General features: G+C 43.6%; 1 protein-coding gene across 1 annotated transcript; it reads right to left on the reverse strand.

The window, feature by feature from the left end:
- Window positions 1–4,723: 4,723 nt before the first annotated feature.
- Window positions 4,724–16,453, reverse strand: LOC134673198 (uncharacterized). The gene is made up of 9 exons (XM_063531152.1): window positions 16,129–16,453; window positions 13,086–15,926; window positions 11,680–11,780; window positions 11,171–11,388; window positions 10,788–10,930; window positions 10,158–10,297; window positions 9,338–9,475; window positions 8,359–8,614; window positions 4,724–5,243 (listed from the first exon to the last, which is right to left on the reverse strand). The coding sequence occupies exons 2-9, from the start codon at window positions 15,783–15,785 to the stop codon at window positions 4,737–4,739; spliced, it is 4,203 nt and encodes a 1,400-aa protein (XP_063387222.1). The 5' UTR covers window positions 15,786–15,926; window positions 16,129–16,453; the 3' UTR covers window positions 4,724–4,736.
- Window positions 16,454–16,724: the final 271 nt, after the last annotated feature.

Consider the following 16,724-nt stretch of genomic DNA (forward strand, 5'->3'; position numbering starts at 1 on the left):
AACTTCAACCCTTTTGACAATTTAGTTATCGCCACAAACAACGCCATCTACTTCAGCTGTCAACACGGGGCAATTTTTTTTTTACTTTACAACGTCTTTGGGCGTTTTCAGGAATAAATAAAACCCGATTCTCACAGATCCCGGTGTTTTTGGGTTCTTTCAACTCAAAATCACTAGCATATTCAATTCTGATGATAAAATAAAATGTCCCAAAAATTTGTATGAAAATTGTACATTCCATTTCTGAATAAAGGGGCGTTCCTTTATGCAATCAATGCATTTTTGCGTGCAATAATAGTAGGTACATAGTGCAACGTGGGGGGTATAAATTCTCTAGGAGTTCTAGTTTTTTTTTTTCAAAATCCTTAAGTCCCGCGGGAACAATATAGGCCTTTGTCTTTTAGTATACCTGCATGAAATAAGGTATTTTTCGAGCAAGTGCAGTAATGAAAAATGCATTTGCGATATGAGTAACGTAATAGTCAGCTAAGCAACAATGTAGTTGAAATAAAAGTCTCATATAAGTCCTTACGATAATTTATTGCAGACACAAACCTTTCAGTCCAGTGAGCCCGCCCCGCCCCGCCGAACCGAGTTTTGGTGTACGACCCACGTTACAAAATACACTAAGTATATTATTTACAACAATTAAACTATAATTACCATTAACTTACATAAAATAAATAACCAATTTCTCTAAGAACCGAGTACAGAGCGAGTTACAACTAAATGCTTAATTCAAATTAGAATAATAAAAAAAACATTAACGTTTTATGTAGTTTAAAAAAATACGAGATCATTGTTTTACATGAAATGAAAGAATATGGTGGTGTTTTGACTGAACACAGCTGGCGTGGTGCGCGGCGGGGCCTCGACGTGTCAGCGGCGGCCCCGCCCGTGCCCGGGTACTGGCTACGCGGTTGGCAAACAATTGTATTGAGGTAAGCGAAATTTCTAAATTATTAAATGAATAATGGACATAACATAATTCACCATGAAAATCGGTATCAAAGCAAATTAAATATTTTATACAGTACAGAATTTATGGTCCTATACTTTCCGTATGAATGTTAAAAGTTTAAAGGGCCGTATGTACCTCCTATAAAACGTACGATACACGTGTTATATGACAATTAGGTTGATACCGATATTGGGCGTATTTTCTTTAAATTGTGTAAAACTTTTTAACATCTTATGTAACCCGTCTCTGGCAAAATATTCTACGGTTAAATTAAAAATGCAGTGTTCGCTAAACGCAATATAACTGCCTGCTGCCTGCCTCCACCAGTTCAATTTAGCAGGGAAATGTTTAACACGTACACAAACCGTCAATCGCTTGTGATGTTATTGAACTAAAAAATATAAGATATCTACTTTAACGCTCGCTAGGATTCCTCTACCCCTCCCTTCAATTATAACCCATCTTTATGTTCGAAACTACACGAAACCATTTGTTACTTTTAACTTTTGAAGGGCTGTGTATACCGGATGCGTGCAGATGCGAATTGTATTATACAGAGTTACGAGAGACGGCACATCACTTGCGAGACGTGTGCGTGCGCGCGCACGGCTCCGGCAGGAGGTATAGCGCAGGCGCACGTCTGCGCACACGCAGCCGGTGTGCCGTGCCTTTATAGGTGAAAATTACGTATGTTATATTGATAGTAAGTTTTCAATGTAGTTTTAGACTGTGTAATTTAAAATTTTATACATTATCACATTTTGTAATGTGAAATTTATATCAAATTAAAGTGAAAAACAACAATAATATCAACAATCATTGCACTTGGCTCCTGTCGGCTGCGGACGCGGTGCTCTCGCTCGCACTTGCCAACTATCCCGATACCTGTCCCTGTCCCACGTTACATTCATGGGACAAGGAACTATACCTAATACAGTATAAGTAGGTACTCTGTATATGTTATCTAAAGGCTTGCTTCACACGTAGTTGTATTTATCACACTTGTCTTTAATCTCGGGGGATAACCATGTCATGCATGACACCGCCGCGCGGGTCTATTCGAACCTCCCTCGGACTATTTGGAACTATATGAATCATCATGGGAGTTTCAAATAACCCCTCGCGACGCTCTCATGTCATGTATGTTTTCACACAACAAAGACACGCTATTTAACACCTGTTTTTTTGCCACCTTTCAAAGAGTATTTTCTCATTATTGTGGCGAGTGCACGAGATGTGACACATTTATAACCGACTTACAGTGAAAACGAACGTGTAAATCTAGATCAATCAACTTTTGTCAGCTTCCTTAGAGGATTAAAATAAATTTTAAGAAAAAAGAAGATATACTTAAAAAGTTCATAATTAACTGATTTATGATTGGTATAATTACAAGTTATCTGATGAGTTCATACTTTATTATATTTTTTACGGTAGCGCAAGAAATATAGGCATGCCGACTTGTTTTTGAAGCCCACCAACATATCAGTTGTAATGTGCGCCCACGCCCCACCACTAGTCGGTTTGCATCCGCGCCGCGGCTTCAATCATACGTACAATACCTACTCGAACATGTGTAACTCTTTCAAAATATCATTATTGAACTAAACAATAATTAAATTAAAATATAACAAAATTAGATAGTATGTATGTACAGTAAATAAAGGTTTGTGCTCCGGCCGGAGAGCCTAGTCTACTTTCTGTGAACAGTTTGGGAGGGTCATGTACAAAATGAAGCTTCATAATCGAAAACTTGTCATTCTATGGAACTTGCTATAACCAGGCGTGTCTCACTCCGCGATTTCGTCGCTTTGCTACAGGTAGCTAAAAGTACATCCGTTCGGCCCCAATTTCGGGGTTTGCCATAAGCCGCGCGTGGCGCTGTCGCCACCTGGCGGCCATATTTGTGCTGATCGTAGCAGACGCGTTTTGTTAGAGAGTGAGTCTTCTGTACTTAGTACTATTATTTATTCTGTGCTATGACGCCTATAGCTATGTAAACAAAAGTCACTAGTAAATTCATCATTCTTTGACAATTTAAATATAGCGGTTTGTTAACATAGTTAGCAAGTTCCATAGAATAGTTACCACTTTACTTATTTACAATTTGTCAGAGCTAAGTATGCTAGATACAGGCAGGAGCGACACAAGTCTTGTTTGACATGCGTTTCATTGCTACGGTAACATTTGCAATATGTACCAGACTTGTATCATATCCTCCCACGTTATAATATTGACTGATATTTTTGGCAAGTATTATATTCGTTTCGATATTTCTGCAATGTCATAACTTGAGGTAAATGAACTTCATTTGTGTAAAGTAATTGCTAAAGTCATCATCAGCAATGACTTGATCCTTAAATAAATAACGTTAGTACGAGCGGGGTACCTCACCGAAATGCCCTGATCGGACTAAACATACCCTACACACGGTCGTCGCACGAGACCGCGGCCGCGCGACACGGCACGACGCGACACGACGCGACGCGACACACCACATACGACATGACACTCGCGACACACGTAAACCTTGATATGATATAACTGACAACATGTCAGTCGTATCAACTGCATCAATCAACATTCTCCACATTGTTAGTCGTCGACCAAGGCTGTTTCTAATTGCACCTTTATTGCAGCGCCACCTTGTTCACAACCGACAATGTGCAGAAAACCTCACAATATTATAAGAACTAAGATCATTCAACAATAGTGTAGGATATACCAGTAATAAACACAGATGTAACACACGATAGCCTCCTTTGGAAAAGAATCATATCATGAAACATGATTTTTTTCCATGATATTTTGATTCTACTTTTTCATAGCTTATTTACTTGGTATGAACATAGTACACTCCGATATGTGTCGCGTGACATGTCGCGCGGCCGCCGCGGTGGACTGCACCTACGTAAGTAACATGCTCCGCCCATGTACACTTGGTCCTGTATTTACAGTTTACAATTCAAATTCAATTTTAACTAGATATTTACAAGTGGCCGGACGTCGGCCGGAGAGGGGCGGTGCTTCAGCGGAGGAACGATGACGAACAGAATCGTTACGTCGTCGGAGCTAAACTCAAACTATTATAATGGTTTACTGTAAGAAAATAGGCAAGAAATGCATACTTTGAGGTAAATCACACCTTAAAAGAATCTGAAAGTCTAATCAACTAAAATAAGGCCACTCTGGTTTGGTGGATACTGAGCAAAACATTTTTTTCTGCTCATTCTGTTTTAGAGATAGCAGCTAAACAACCAACTGGTAGGTTTTATAAGAATTAGGCCCACTTGCACCATTTCACTAACCCGGGGTTAACCGGTTAAACTTGGAGTTGCCATGGTTACCCATACAATTTGACACTAGGTTAACGGTTTAACCGCTTGGTGGGATGGTGCAAGTGGGCCTTATTGTATTTATTATATCGAGTCAATATCTAGCTACAGACAGATGAGGCTAACCATTTCAAGTGTCTCAAGTACAGGTTATGAATGCGTATTTGAAAATATTTTTTTATCTGCGCAGGAAGTTATTTCGACTACAGCATGAACTAACCGATTACTATTTTACTGATTTTGCAACGGAAAAGTTTGAGTAATTACTCGTAATATGATTTATTCCAAAATGAAGGCTGAAATCGACTCCTTCTGAGACAGAACATGGGTTTAAAACAGTACAAATTAATCCGCGATTTGCGACCGCATAGCAACGAACCCTGCACTGAAGCAGGTCCCCGTTCCGTGCCGGCCCCTCGGCCCCGGCGCTCGCTCGGCCCCTAGGCCTCGCTGGCGACGGGCTCGCGCGCGTGGTGTATGCGCACGTGCTTGTTGTGGTTGGACTTGTTGCCGGAGAGCTTGCCGCAGACGCCGCACGCGAAGGGGCGCGCGCCGCTGTGCACCTTCATGTGCTCGGCGAGGTAGTAGGAGCGGTGGAAGGACTTGCCGCACTCGGCCACCTTGCACACGTACCGCTTGGCGGTCTCGTGCTCGCGCACGTGCCGCTGGCAGTTGTACTTGCGGATGAACTGGCAGCCGCAGTAGTTGCAGGTGTAGGGGCGCACGGCCTTGTGCGCGTTCATGTGCGACACGTACTCCGAGTGCCGGATGAAGGCGCCCTTGCAGAGCGTGCACTTGTACGGCTTGGCGGAGCGCGACGCGTGCGTCCAGCGGTGCAGCTTCAGGTTCCACTTGGTGGTGAACGCCTTCGAGCACACCACGCACACGTACGGCCGCTTGCCCGAGTGCGTCAGCAGGTGCGCGCGCAGGTTCGACCGCAGGTACACCTGCACACACACACACACATACACACCACTCAACTTTCATACACATCTATTTATTATGTACTTATGGGGATTTCAGATTCGGTAATTAAAGCAAAATTATTAATTGTCTTTGTAATGATTTTTTGTTGAATTTACGCTGTCGTGTCATGTTAACTAAATTATAAGTTAATTTTACGGTTTCCTAGATATGGAAAGACAGACAAATAATAGTAAATATTCTTTAAAAATAGGTTGACGACGCCTGACCCGTTACTCCCGCTAGCACTATACATCAGTCAAATCTTACAATAAAAAAACATTGCGTGATGTAGTTCTGTATTTTTTGTATATTGTTTATAGCCCTTGGAGGACTGTGAGACTATGTTTTGCAAGCAAAAAAAAGTTGTGCTCTCTGCGTAATTTGCGAAAAACTGCAAAAATTTCGGACCTTTTTCAGATTTTACAGTTTCATCATAAAACTATGGGTTTTTGGTCGTAACTTGCTATGTAATGTTGAAAGAATATTAAATTCGGAACAATTTAAGCTCATAAACAGCGCCATATGTCAAATAGTTCTTGAGATATGGGGCTTTAAAAAAAGGGTATTTTTTTACTTGGAATGAAATTTCAAGGTTTCCCTATATATTAAGACAAATATCAGCACAACCGCTCATACTATGATATATATTGCAATGAATAAAGTTGTAGCAAATTTAATTACCTTTCATTTAAGTGCTAGAAAAAGTCAGTAAGTCTTACAGTTCTCTAGTTATCGTAAAAAAATGAAATTGCTATAATGGGGAAGGCAACTAATGTATTATTTAAGGCATTGTCAAAATCCCTTCAAAAGGGCAGTACCATCATCGAGAATGCAATCTACGATTATTTTTTACCGGTTTTCCCCGATGGCAGTAGAGCGACGTCGGAGATCAACCATTTTTAAAATGCACCTTCTCTTCAGCACTTCATTCATTCAGTAATGAAATCAAGACACAATCTGTAGTTTGGCTCGTTTCTCGGCTCCACTTTTTAGTTGTAGCCATAGATCCCACGATGCCCGATTCCGATTTAACAATTTGTTATGATTTTGAACTTGTTTTGATACGACCAACCTTGACAATAGTTCACGGTAATTGGCGTGGTGTTGGTGAAACACACTGAAATTACTGGAAGTCATGTCATTAGTATCTAGCTCGCGCTCGCTTATTGGTGCTCTTGAGTGAACTCTGAGTCGTGGTAATACAAGATCACGATAATATCCTAATCGTAACATAATGATTCATCAGAATCAGCTAGGATTACCCACTCTAGGTAAACGTTTAGTTATAGGGCATTTATGTGACTCAGTCTTGTCATATAACCAGTATATTAAAACTTCTTCAATGGTTTACCGAATTTACACAATAAATTACAAATTCATTTCCAATGGTTGTTAAGGTTAAATGAATGTGGAGCTACTGCTCAGAGAGTTGTCAATCCACGGGTAGTAACTAGCAATACCTCTTTCACTAGTAATATTTACTGTATAAATGTATTTATAGTATAAAAATAAAAATAATTGGAAAGTAAATGTGTCAATTTATCAATAGAAAAAAAGTAATTGTGTGGTTTTATTAAACCACGATACAAGTGAAACTTTTTCGGATTGTAGATATAGGCATTTAACTAAAAATATTTGGAAATTTATTCGATTTAGGGTGTTAAAAACCGGTTTTTTAATCTTAACTTAATTAATATTCTCTTTAATTATCTTATAAAAGCTCGCCCAAAGCCAACACGCCAATGTAATTCACGCCAGTTACTAAACATGATGCTGTAGTTCATTATTAATATCGCTTATACGCGTGTCAAGGGCTAGAGACACCGGTGTGTAAGTTTACCGATGTGAAACAAATGTATGCAATCCGTTACTTACCTACGTGTTTCGTTCAGTTCTTTTTCTATTAATGATTTGGCTTGTCAGTTTATACACCTATCTACTAAAGACTAGTTAAGTAGTAATAGGATATTGCTAGTTAAAACCCGTGGATTATAACACAAACGTATACCTAGAGTGGGTAATGGTAGCTGATTCTGATGAATCATTACGTTACGATTAGGATATTATCGTGATCTTGTATTACCACGACTCAAAGTTCACTCAAGAGCACCAATAAGCGAGCGCGAGCTAGATACTAATGACATAACTTCCAGTAATTTCAGTGTGTTTCACCAACACGACGCCAATTACCGTGAACTATTGTCAAGGTTGGTCGTATCAAAACAAGTTCAAATCATATAAAATTGTTAAATCGGAATCGGCATCGTGGGATCTATGGCTACAACCAAAAAGTGGAGCCGAGAAACAAGCCAAACTACAGATTGTGTCTTGATTTCATTATTGAATGAATGAAGTGCTGAAGAGGGGGGTGCATTTTAAAAATGGTTGATCTCCGACGTCGCTCTACTGCCATCGGGGAAACCGGTAAAAGATAATCGTAGATTGCATTCTCGACGATGGTACTGCCTTTTTGAAGGGATTTTGACAATGCCTTAAACAATACATTCGTTGCCTTCCCCATTATAGCAATTTCATTTTTTTTACGATAACTAGAGAACTGTAAGACTTACTGACTTTTTCTAGCACTTAAATGAAAGGTAATTAAATTTGCTACAACTTTATTTATTGCAATATATATCATGTATGAGCGGTTGTGCCGATATTTGTCTTAAAATATAAGAAAACCTTGAAATTTCATTCCAAGTAAAAAAATACCCTTTTTTTAAAGCCCCATATCTCAAGAACTATTTGACATACGGCGCTGTTTATGGGCTTAAATTGTTCCGAATTTAATATTCTTTCAACATTACATAGCAAGTTACGACCAAAAACCCATAGTTTTATGATGAAACTGTAAAATCTGAAAAAGGTCCGAAATTTTTGCAGTTTTTCGCAAATTACGCAGAGAGCACAACTTTTTTTTGCTTGCAAAACATAGTCTCACATTCCTCCAAGGACTCCAAACAATATACAAAAAATACAGAACTACATCACGCATTGTTTTTTTAGGACATTTTTTTGTAAGATTTGACTGGCCTAAGCGCTCGAGTCCACACGCGCCAGCCGGTCCGGTGCAGGTGGTGTAGGGTGGGTTACCTGCTTGCAGACGGGGCAGGGCACGTTCCGCTGGGCGGGGCGGCGCGCGTCGGTGTAGGCGGGGTCGTGCGCGCGGCGCACGTGGCGCGTGAGGCTGGCGCGGTGCAGGAACTTGTCGCCGCACGCGGGGCACGAGTGCGGCCGCGCGGCGTGCGTCTCCGCGTGCCAGCGCAGCTTGGCGCGCGAGTGGAACACCGCGCCGCACGCGCACACGAAGTCGCGCACCAGCCGCTTCTTGTGCAGGTGGTGCCGGTCTCTGCGGGGGAGGGGCGAGGGGGGGGGGGGGGGTCAGTCTGCTGCCCGATAATACGACCAAAGACTCATTATAACATAGAGAGCGAACGCGACTGCTACGAAATTAGTGCATTTAAAACGATACATTTAAAGGTGGCGGCTATAATTTATTAAAGCTAATCGTAATGTTAGTGATAGTATTCATTTTCTCATTTTTAGAGATGCAGATTATATATTAAAAACATTACAGTCGTGCCCTTCTCATAATAAAAATGTTCGAGGTCGATTTCGAGGTTTTCAATGGTGCAAATGTCGAAAATATGTCAAATTAATTCCAAAATGGCGATCCTGGATTTTTTTTAAATAAAAGTCGTCACAGTTGTTGAGACTCGAGACGTTATACTGACGGCGGACACAGTAGGATCGGCATGTACAATCACGTTCCGTGATTGTTGAGCCATATTGGGTCCTATCCTAGCTAAATTGGTTGTTGTTATACTTACGCTATGAAATGTCCAATTTAGCCAGAACCCTAAGGGCTGCTTTTAGATACATTGCGGACTGTTGCTTACGTCCACTTCAACCGACCGAGCCGCTAAATCGCATCGTCTAAATCGGGCTTAAATAGCTCAACAATCACGGAGCGTGACTGCAATAACACCACAGCACCATGATGTTGTGGTATCCTTGCAGTTTGAGGTATGTGTGTGTGCGTGTGTGTGTGAGAGTGTGTGTGTACAATTACCTGTGCTGCACCATGTTGGAGTAGCGGCGGAAGGTCTCGTCGCAGACAGTGCACTTGTAGGGCGCGCGGCCCGTGTGGGTGTTGTGGTGTTCTTGCAGTTTCTGGCGCGTCAGGAAACGCTTCTCGCACACCTCGCATCTGCACAATGTCGGAGAATTACTACACATAATGATCATTAACATATTCAGTACCCGCGCGAGCTACGCGCTACGAGCGTAACGCAACCGATAAACTGTATGTAGCGAAAAGCGCCTATGAACAGAGAACTCGCATAGAGGGTCGCTGGCAGTGAATGTGTTACTGACAAATTTGTTAAGTTTGTAATGACACTCCCACACTTTGTTCTGTCCAAGTCGGTGCAAAGTTAACTTAGGCCTTAGACGGACTCTACACGATACTTTTTTTATTAAACAGTAATAAAAATCATTTTAAATAAAATAAATAGATATGTATTGGACATTCTTACACAAATTGACTAATCCCCATCACAGTAGACTCAAGAAGGCTTGCGTTGTGGGTACTCACTACTCAGTAAGACAACAATATAAATAATATAATATAAATGCTTAAATACACAAACACCCCATGACTATGGAACAAATATCTGTGTTCATCACACAAAAATGCTCTTACCGGAAACTGCACCCAGGACCATCAGCTTCATAGGCAGGTCACTACCTACTCGGCCAGACCCAACGGGATTGTATTGGGTAAAAACTGAATTTGTAACACCGGTAATCTATGACATTGACAACTACTCAGTTTGCCCAATCCAAATACCTTTTAATTCATAATCAGTGAGATCGGAGCGGGGACTCACTTGAAGTTCTTGATGCCCTGGTGCGTCTTGAGATGCAGAGCGAGGTTGGCGCGCCGGAAGAAGCACTTGCCGCACTGCAGGCACTCCAGCGGGTGCTGCTTCAGGTGCGCCGTGAACGCCGCCTCCGACCCCTGGTCCACCTGTGTACCAACACAACTAACAAATTAGTGTCATTCTTACAGACACGTGCCGCTCACCTCAGCTCGTCTCACCCGAGGTGTCGTTGTGCAGCGCTCATTCGGACACAAACCGCGCTCGCGGCAACAGTGTCAACACTTTCAATCTAAATTTAAAACTTCAAGCCCGTTCATATTGTCTTTGTTCATCGCTATAGTTAATTTTGGTTTGAAAAAACACTATTTAAACGGATTAGGTATAAAGCGTACAGTGAATTGATAATACATCCCAACGTTTCGAACCCTTTACAGCGTCCGTCCGTAGTCAACGGGTGACCCATTTCAAGCCCGTCTTTGCCTGACAAATTAGATCCCTGAGAGCTGAGAAGTTACTTACTATTTATTATTCGATATTTCTTTGCCGATAAAGAGAGCCAGATTAAGCTAGTTACTTTTACAAACTTATGATCGATGAGATTGTCTGCAACTGTGTGGCGCCTTACGGCAACAATACCTTGCAGGTGGGGCAGGTGTGGTCCCTCCGGCGCCGCCGCGGCTCCTGCTTGATGATGACGGGCTTGGTCTCCAGCCCGCCCGGGTACAAGATGCTCGATGTTAGGGCTTCCTTAGAGTCCGGTAGCAAAAGCGTGTCCGTTTCTGAAAATATTCATATTTGTTCGGCTACTAAATACTGATAAAATGTCAGAGAAGGTTCCTCAAGCGTCACGCGCTCCGATGGAAAGCCAAAAAAATGTAAGCACACTATGGGGTCATCCATTATTTACATCACACAAAATTTCTATTTCGTAGATCCCCCTTCCTCCTCGTCACATTATTTCGCATAGGTAGGCGGTATTAGGCGGTACATCACACGACCCCGCCCGGGTGGGTACCTACCCGTGGGCGGCGCGACCGCCGGCTTGTCCTCCTGCTTGATGGCGGGCGCGCGGCGGTAGGTGGCGCTGCGCGAGCCGCCCGGCGCGCTCGCGGCGGCGGCGTGCGCGTGCGCATGCGCGTGCAGCAGCGCCCGGTGCGCGCGCAGCTCGGCGCGCGACGCGAACGCCGCGCGGCACAGCGCGCACGTCACCGCCCGCGCCGCACTCCGACCCGGCTCCCTGTCGTAACAAACTAATGTTAAAGCCACGCCCGACAAACTCCTTCCAGAGGTCCGTCCGGCGGTCCCGTGCCGATTCACATACTTGCATTTTTAAGCAGAAGTGTCTGTAATTAAAGGAATTGTAAAAAAGCGTCCGTTTGTAATATCGATGGTTACAAATTTATGTACCTAGCTTAGTTTCTTCCCGGTTCCGATCGTGTTTCCTCCTTGAGACAGAACCCTTGTCCGGTAGCGAACTATTACAAATATTTAATGTAAATTACAGAATACAGAATAAGTAGGTACTGACAAACAATCCGTCTTCTCTGCAGACTGTGTATCCTCGGCGTCGGACAGCCAGCTCTCTCGGGCCAGCAGGTCGTAGCCCTCGGCCGCCACCTCGCGGTACATCTGCAATACGACCACTATGCTGTTACTACTCCGACGCTTGGATCACCCTGATCGAGGCACCCTGTCTAGTAAAACTCAGGTATCTCAGTCTTGTTATAATTATTCATATCATTCCAGTCCAAAAGGAGCCGATCTTATATAAAACCTCGTACTGTCACCATAATGTAATGGTACGGAAGGTACGGAACCCTTCGTGCGCGAGTCCGACTCGCACTTGGCCTGTTTTAAACTAAGTCCCGTGAAATTGAGACAAAAGATCGGGTGCACCCCTAATACGTACGTTTGACGCACCGTTTAGGCATTCAAAGGTAAAACGCAACGCATAAGACGTATAATTTTTTGATAAGGCGGATATTTTCGGAAATAAGCGCTCGGAAAGAAAAATAAGTTTCTTAAATTTGAGGTAGTATCTTGGATCGATTGTATTTAAAGTAAAGTAGGACAGAATTAATTACAAATAGGGTAGATATGAACGCTGTTTTTTATTTTTTTAGGCTTTGGCTATTTAAAATGGAGCATTGACTTAATAAAGAAGATCCTCTAGCAACGGCCCTGTCGGAGTTCAGGGGCAAATGATACTAAATATGTAAACTCGATACAGTCGTATCGTATAGGAAGACGGTGAATTGCCATAATAAGGAAATCTGAGAACTGAGAGTGCGTCAGTAACCGCTGACTAATTTTATTCGGTGCGGTTGTCCTCGTCCACATTTCGCAGCACGGCAGAAGTACATACAGCCATAGTCTAAATCTCTAAATAACTACCAAAAAATAAGTTTAACTTTTATAACTAGACCAAAGTTGGTAAACTTGGCCAACTTGGGACAAATAAATATCCATATACTTAACAGTTTTTTGTAGGTATAGTAAAAGTCTAAATAAATTAAGTTAATAAAGGTACAGTTAGCCATTTAAAATAATTCGATACACGAGCAGTTTACGTAACTACGAGTTCATTATTATTCAATGCTTTCTCTCGGCCATTGTGGCAGACCCAAAACTTAATGACTGTCTGAGACCTCGACCCACTTTAGATTCGACTGACTTGAGACCTAAGGAGAATTCAACGTGAGAGGCTAGTACATTTACGTACATTTTCAAGTAAGAAACATATTTACGGCGAACGCATCTAAACTGATTTCAGATATGATGTCCTCACAACAACAGCCTCTATACATGGCGATATGTTCAGAAGGAACAATGGATTCTGGATCCACTTATCACATGTGTTTAATAGCAAACTGGGGTCCTGCATTTCAAGAGAAGCTCAAATTGTATAAAAATGAAGAATGAATGTGTCGTTACCCCAGTCCAGGGCGACTCCATGTCGGGGTTGTCGTGCGCGGCGCGGCGCTCGTCGCCGACGGCGGCCGGCTTGGCGTCGCGCTCGCGCAGCTCCGCGTAGTCGGCGCCGCTGTCCGCGATCTTGTAGCTCTCGTGGATGAAGGTGGGCAGCACGAACTCGCCGTCCCGCTGCCCGGAGCCCCACAGGTACGCGTCCTTCTCGCGCGCCTCGAACGCCTCCCGCTCGGGCGTGAAGTAGTCCGCGTAGATGTTGTCCCCGAAGTAGTTGTCGTTCATCATGCTCACGAACTGCTTGTTCTTGGAGGAGGCCTCGAGCTCCAGCAACTCCTTGTGATTGGACTCGTCGTCGAACTCGGCCATGGCGCCGTACGCGATCACGTTGATGGGGCGCATGGCTTCGAGCGGCGCGAGCCCGCGGTCGTTGCTGAAGCCGCCCTCGTTGCTGGAGTTGATCTCCTCCTTCACCTGCACGGACGAGTGCTGGCTCGAGTCGCGGATGCTGGAACACGCCACGGGCTCCAGGTCCATCGACTGCTCCTCCGTGTCCGCGTCGAACTCGTGCTGGCTGTCGTTGTCGTTGCATACTTCCACAGTGATGGTCTGCAAGGTCTCGCCTCTTTCTTTTTCGCTCATGTCGATGCTGTGAATTTTATTCATGGTGAAGTTCTCGGGCGGGCGCGCCGGCGACGACGGCCCCACTTGCAGGTCTTTACTGCTGCACGGCGTCACGGTAAAACTCTTGGAATTCTTAATTTCTAAAATCTTTTTATGCTTCTTCACAAAGATATTGTTCAGTCTTAGAGGTGTGTGCCTGAAGGAAGGCTTCAGAGGTGGTTTAGTGGTCTCTATGGGCGGTTCTACGGGAGCTGGCGGCGTTTCAGGCTTCGGCGATATAGAAATTCTGTCGGTGGAGTTATCCCCGCTCTCTGAGAGCTCGCTGCACGGCGATATCGACGGCTTTTCGTTGCAAATGAGATCGGGCATGGGGCAGCTATCAGAAAATTCGTTATCAATTTTATTATCTACAACAGAAGACTTGGAAACTGAGTCTTTGTACGAGGGAGGATTCCCGACGTTTTTTATCACAGAGAATGTATTTGAAACTATGCTATCATTACTAGTGGTGGGCTGCAGACAGTCCCCGGACAGGCTGTGATGGTTGTCCTCAAAGTCAGGCAGGATCCGCTCTGGAGAGGCGGCTCGCTCAGAGTATTCAGGCTCCTGGGTTCCTGTGAGGTCTACAATGGTATTGAGCAAATTTTTGTGATGCTGTACTGGTACTTCCACCTTAATATTGCTAAGAATTTTTAGTCCCTTAGTAGATCCAGGTGTGTCATTCCTTTCTACTTGTTTCTCTAGGCCCGGTGTGGTGGCAATGTCTGAAACCGTCTGAGAAGCTTGCGAGGTGCTTGTGTTAGTGCTGGTGGTGCACACTTCTACCGGCGGCCCCACTATGGGGCCCACTTCAATTATCAATGTTTTATTGGATTCATTACTAATATTGCTAGGATTGGACAGTGATTTCTCTAGGTTACTCATGGACACTTCGCTATACACTGGTGGATTGCATTGCTTGGACAGAATCTGCTGAGGAGTGGTGTACATACAAGATGTGTTGCCAAACTGATCTACAACCATGACATTCTGGTACACAGAGCTAGTGGCTGCTACATTAGTCACATTGTCATGGCCACTGAGCACTGCGGGCATGCTAGAAATGAAAGGTTTCCCATCTATATTGTGTACCATTTCCCTGTAGATAATCTGTGAGTTCTGGGTGACCACTGTAGTGCCTGGAGTAAAAGTGCCCGTTGACAAATGGTTGAATGTACTAGTGCTGCTGGCTAGTGGTGGCGCTACAGACTTGGGCTCCATGATCTGGCTGGTGGGTATACTCCCTGACACAATCATATTGTTTTGAACACTCTTCTGTACAAATGTAGGTGCAGTGGGCACTACCAGGTGCATGGGCTTCACTCCAGGTGTAATATATTGCACTCCTCCCACATTGGCCTTAACAAGTATATTATTAGGTTTAGGAAGTAACTTTACAAGGTCATTATTTCTGCGGGAGCCTGAGCCAGCAGACATCAGGGCCGTCTGTAGCTTAGGCGCCGGGGCCACGGATGGCATGTTATATGTAAACACATTGCTAGTGTTGTCTATGGCACTGTACTCAGCACTGCGTGAATACTTGATCTCCTTGTCCTCCTGCTGGTCCGGGTAGTACACATATTGTGGATCAAACTCTGGCCCGGGAACATTCTGCAAGAAGGGCTGACTAGACTTGTCAGGCTTCATAAATGACATAGCTGGGTAAGGGCTAGATGTTGCATTATTGGAATTATTTTCAAAGTTGATGTCGCCCATTTGCATATCTGATGGTGTTGCATTTCTAGCAATACTGGATACAGGGGTCTTGGAACTCCTGCTGGGGGTCCGTCGCCAGTATCTCTCATTGTCGATGCTGCGGCCACTCCACCGAGGGCTGTCCTCCGCGGGAGTCCTTGACCTGCTCCTGTAGGAGCGCTCCGAGTGAGCGGGTGTGGAAGTCCGGCTTCCAAAACCGACATTGTTAGCAGATAGGTTGCACAGGGCTTTGATAACTTGGTCTTTAGGGTGGGTGTCGAGGTGAGACTCCAGGGACATGCCATTGTGGAGAAAGAGGGTGCACACGGGGCACTGCACGAGTTGCTCCATGTTGTCAGTCGCGCGCTCGCGGCGGAGGCTCGCGCGCTGTCAGACCGTCGCGGCGGCCTTCACGCGCATCGCCTACTACACGCGAGCCGAGCATACGGCCGAGACCTTCTCCAATCTCGCACAGCTCTTCTTCTTATCGATCTGTCACAAAATAACTTTATATAAATATCACGATCGCGATCACCGATTTCGGGTTACACAAACTCGTTTAAAGTGCAAACAGAGGACAAAAGAAAACAAAACCCCGAGATAAAGGCCACTGAGACATAAAAAGTCGAGCATTATGAACGAGGAAGAAAGAAATGAATACATTGTATTGTTAACGCGCAGTAACGGGACTTACCTCGGATTATTGATTGTCAAATATCTTGCATACTGTCGATTATACTAAAATAAACCTTTGAATTAGTTATATACACGAGTACTAAGCTAAGCTTAATCTAAAAATATTTCCAAATAGTCCGACATATTGCAGACGTCTCGTTCTATTGCTTGCAGTCACAAAACTTTTGTATTCCGATGTACGTATTCAAACGTCGATAACACGCTTCGTGGCATAGTCCTATAATCGGATTTCTATACATTCTCGACGGATAAAAAAAACTGTATTGAACGCAATATGCGTTGAATGAATTTATTTTCTATCATAGACAAGAAAATATTTGCTTGTGTTACCATACCACTCAGCAATGCAATGGCAATATCACAACATAAAGTAGTCATATTAAAATAATTTTATTGAGCAGCGTTATGATTATTTTTAATTTCAATGAATGTATGGTTTTCTTATGTATATCTTCTTCAATTCAATGAAACTCTTGACCTATTTTCAACTATTGCCTTTGACAAACAATCATCAATCATCGAATTTTTTGACAATGACAATTGAATGGACATATCGAGAATGACAACTGTCAACTGTCTGACGTGACGTGACTA

This window comes from Cydia fagiglandana, chromosome 2 (genome assembly GCF_963556715.1).
Source record: "Cydia fagiglandana chromosome 2, ilCydFagi1.1, whole genome shotgun sequence".
In the NCBI taxonomy this organism is placed as follows: domain Eukaryota; kingdom Metazoa; phylum Arthropoda; class Insecta; order Lepidoptera; family Tortricidae; genus Cydia; species Cydia fagiglandana.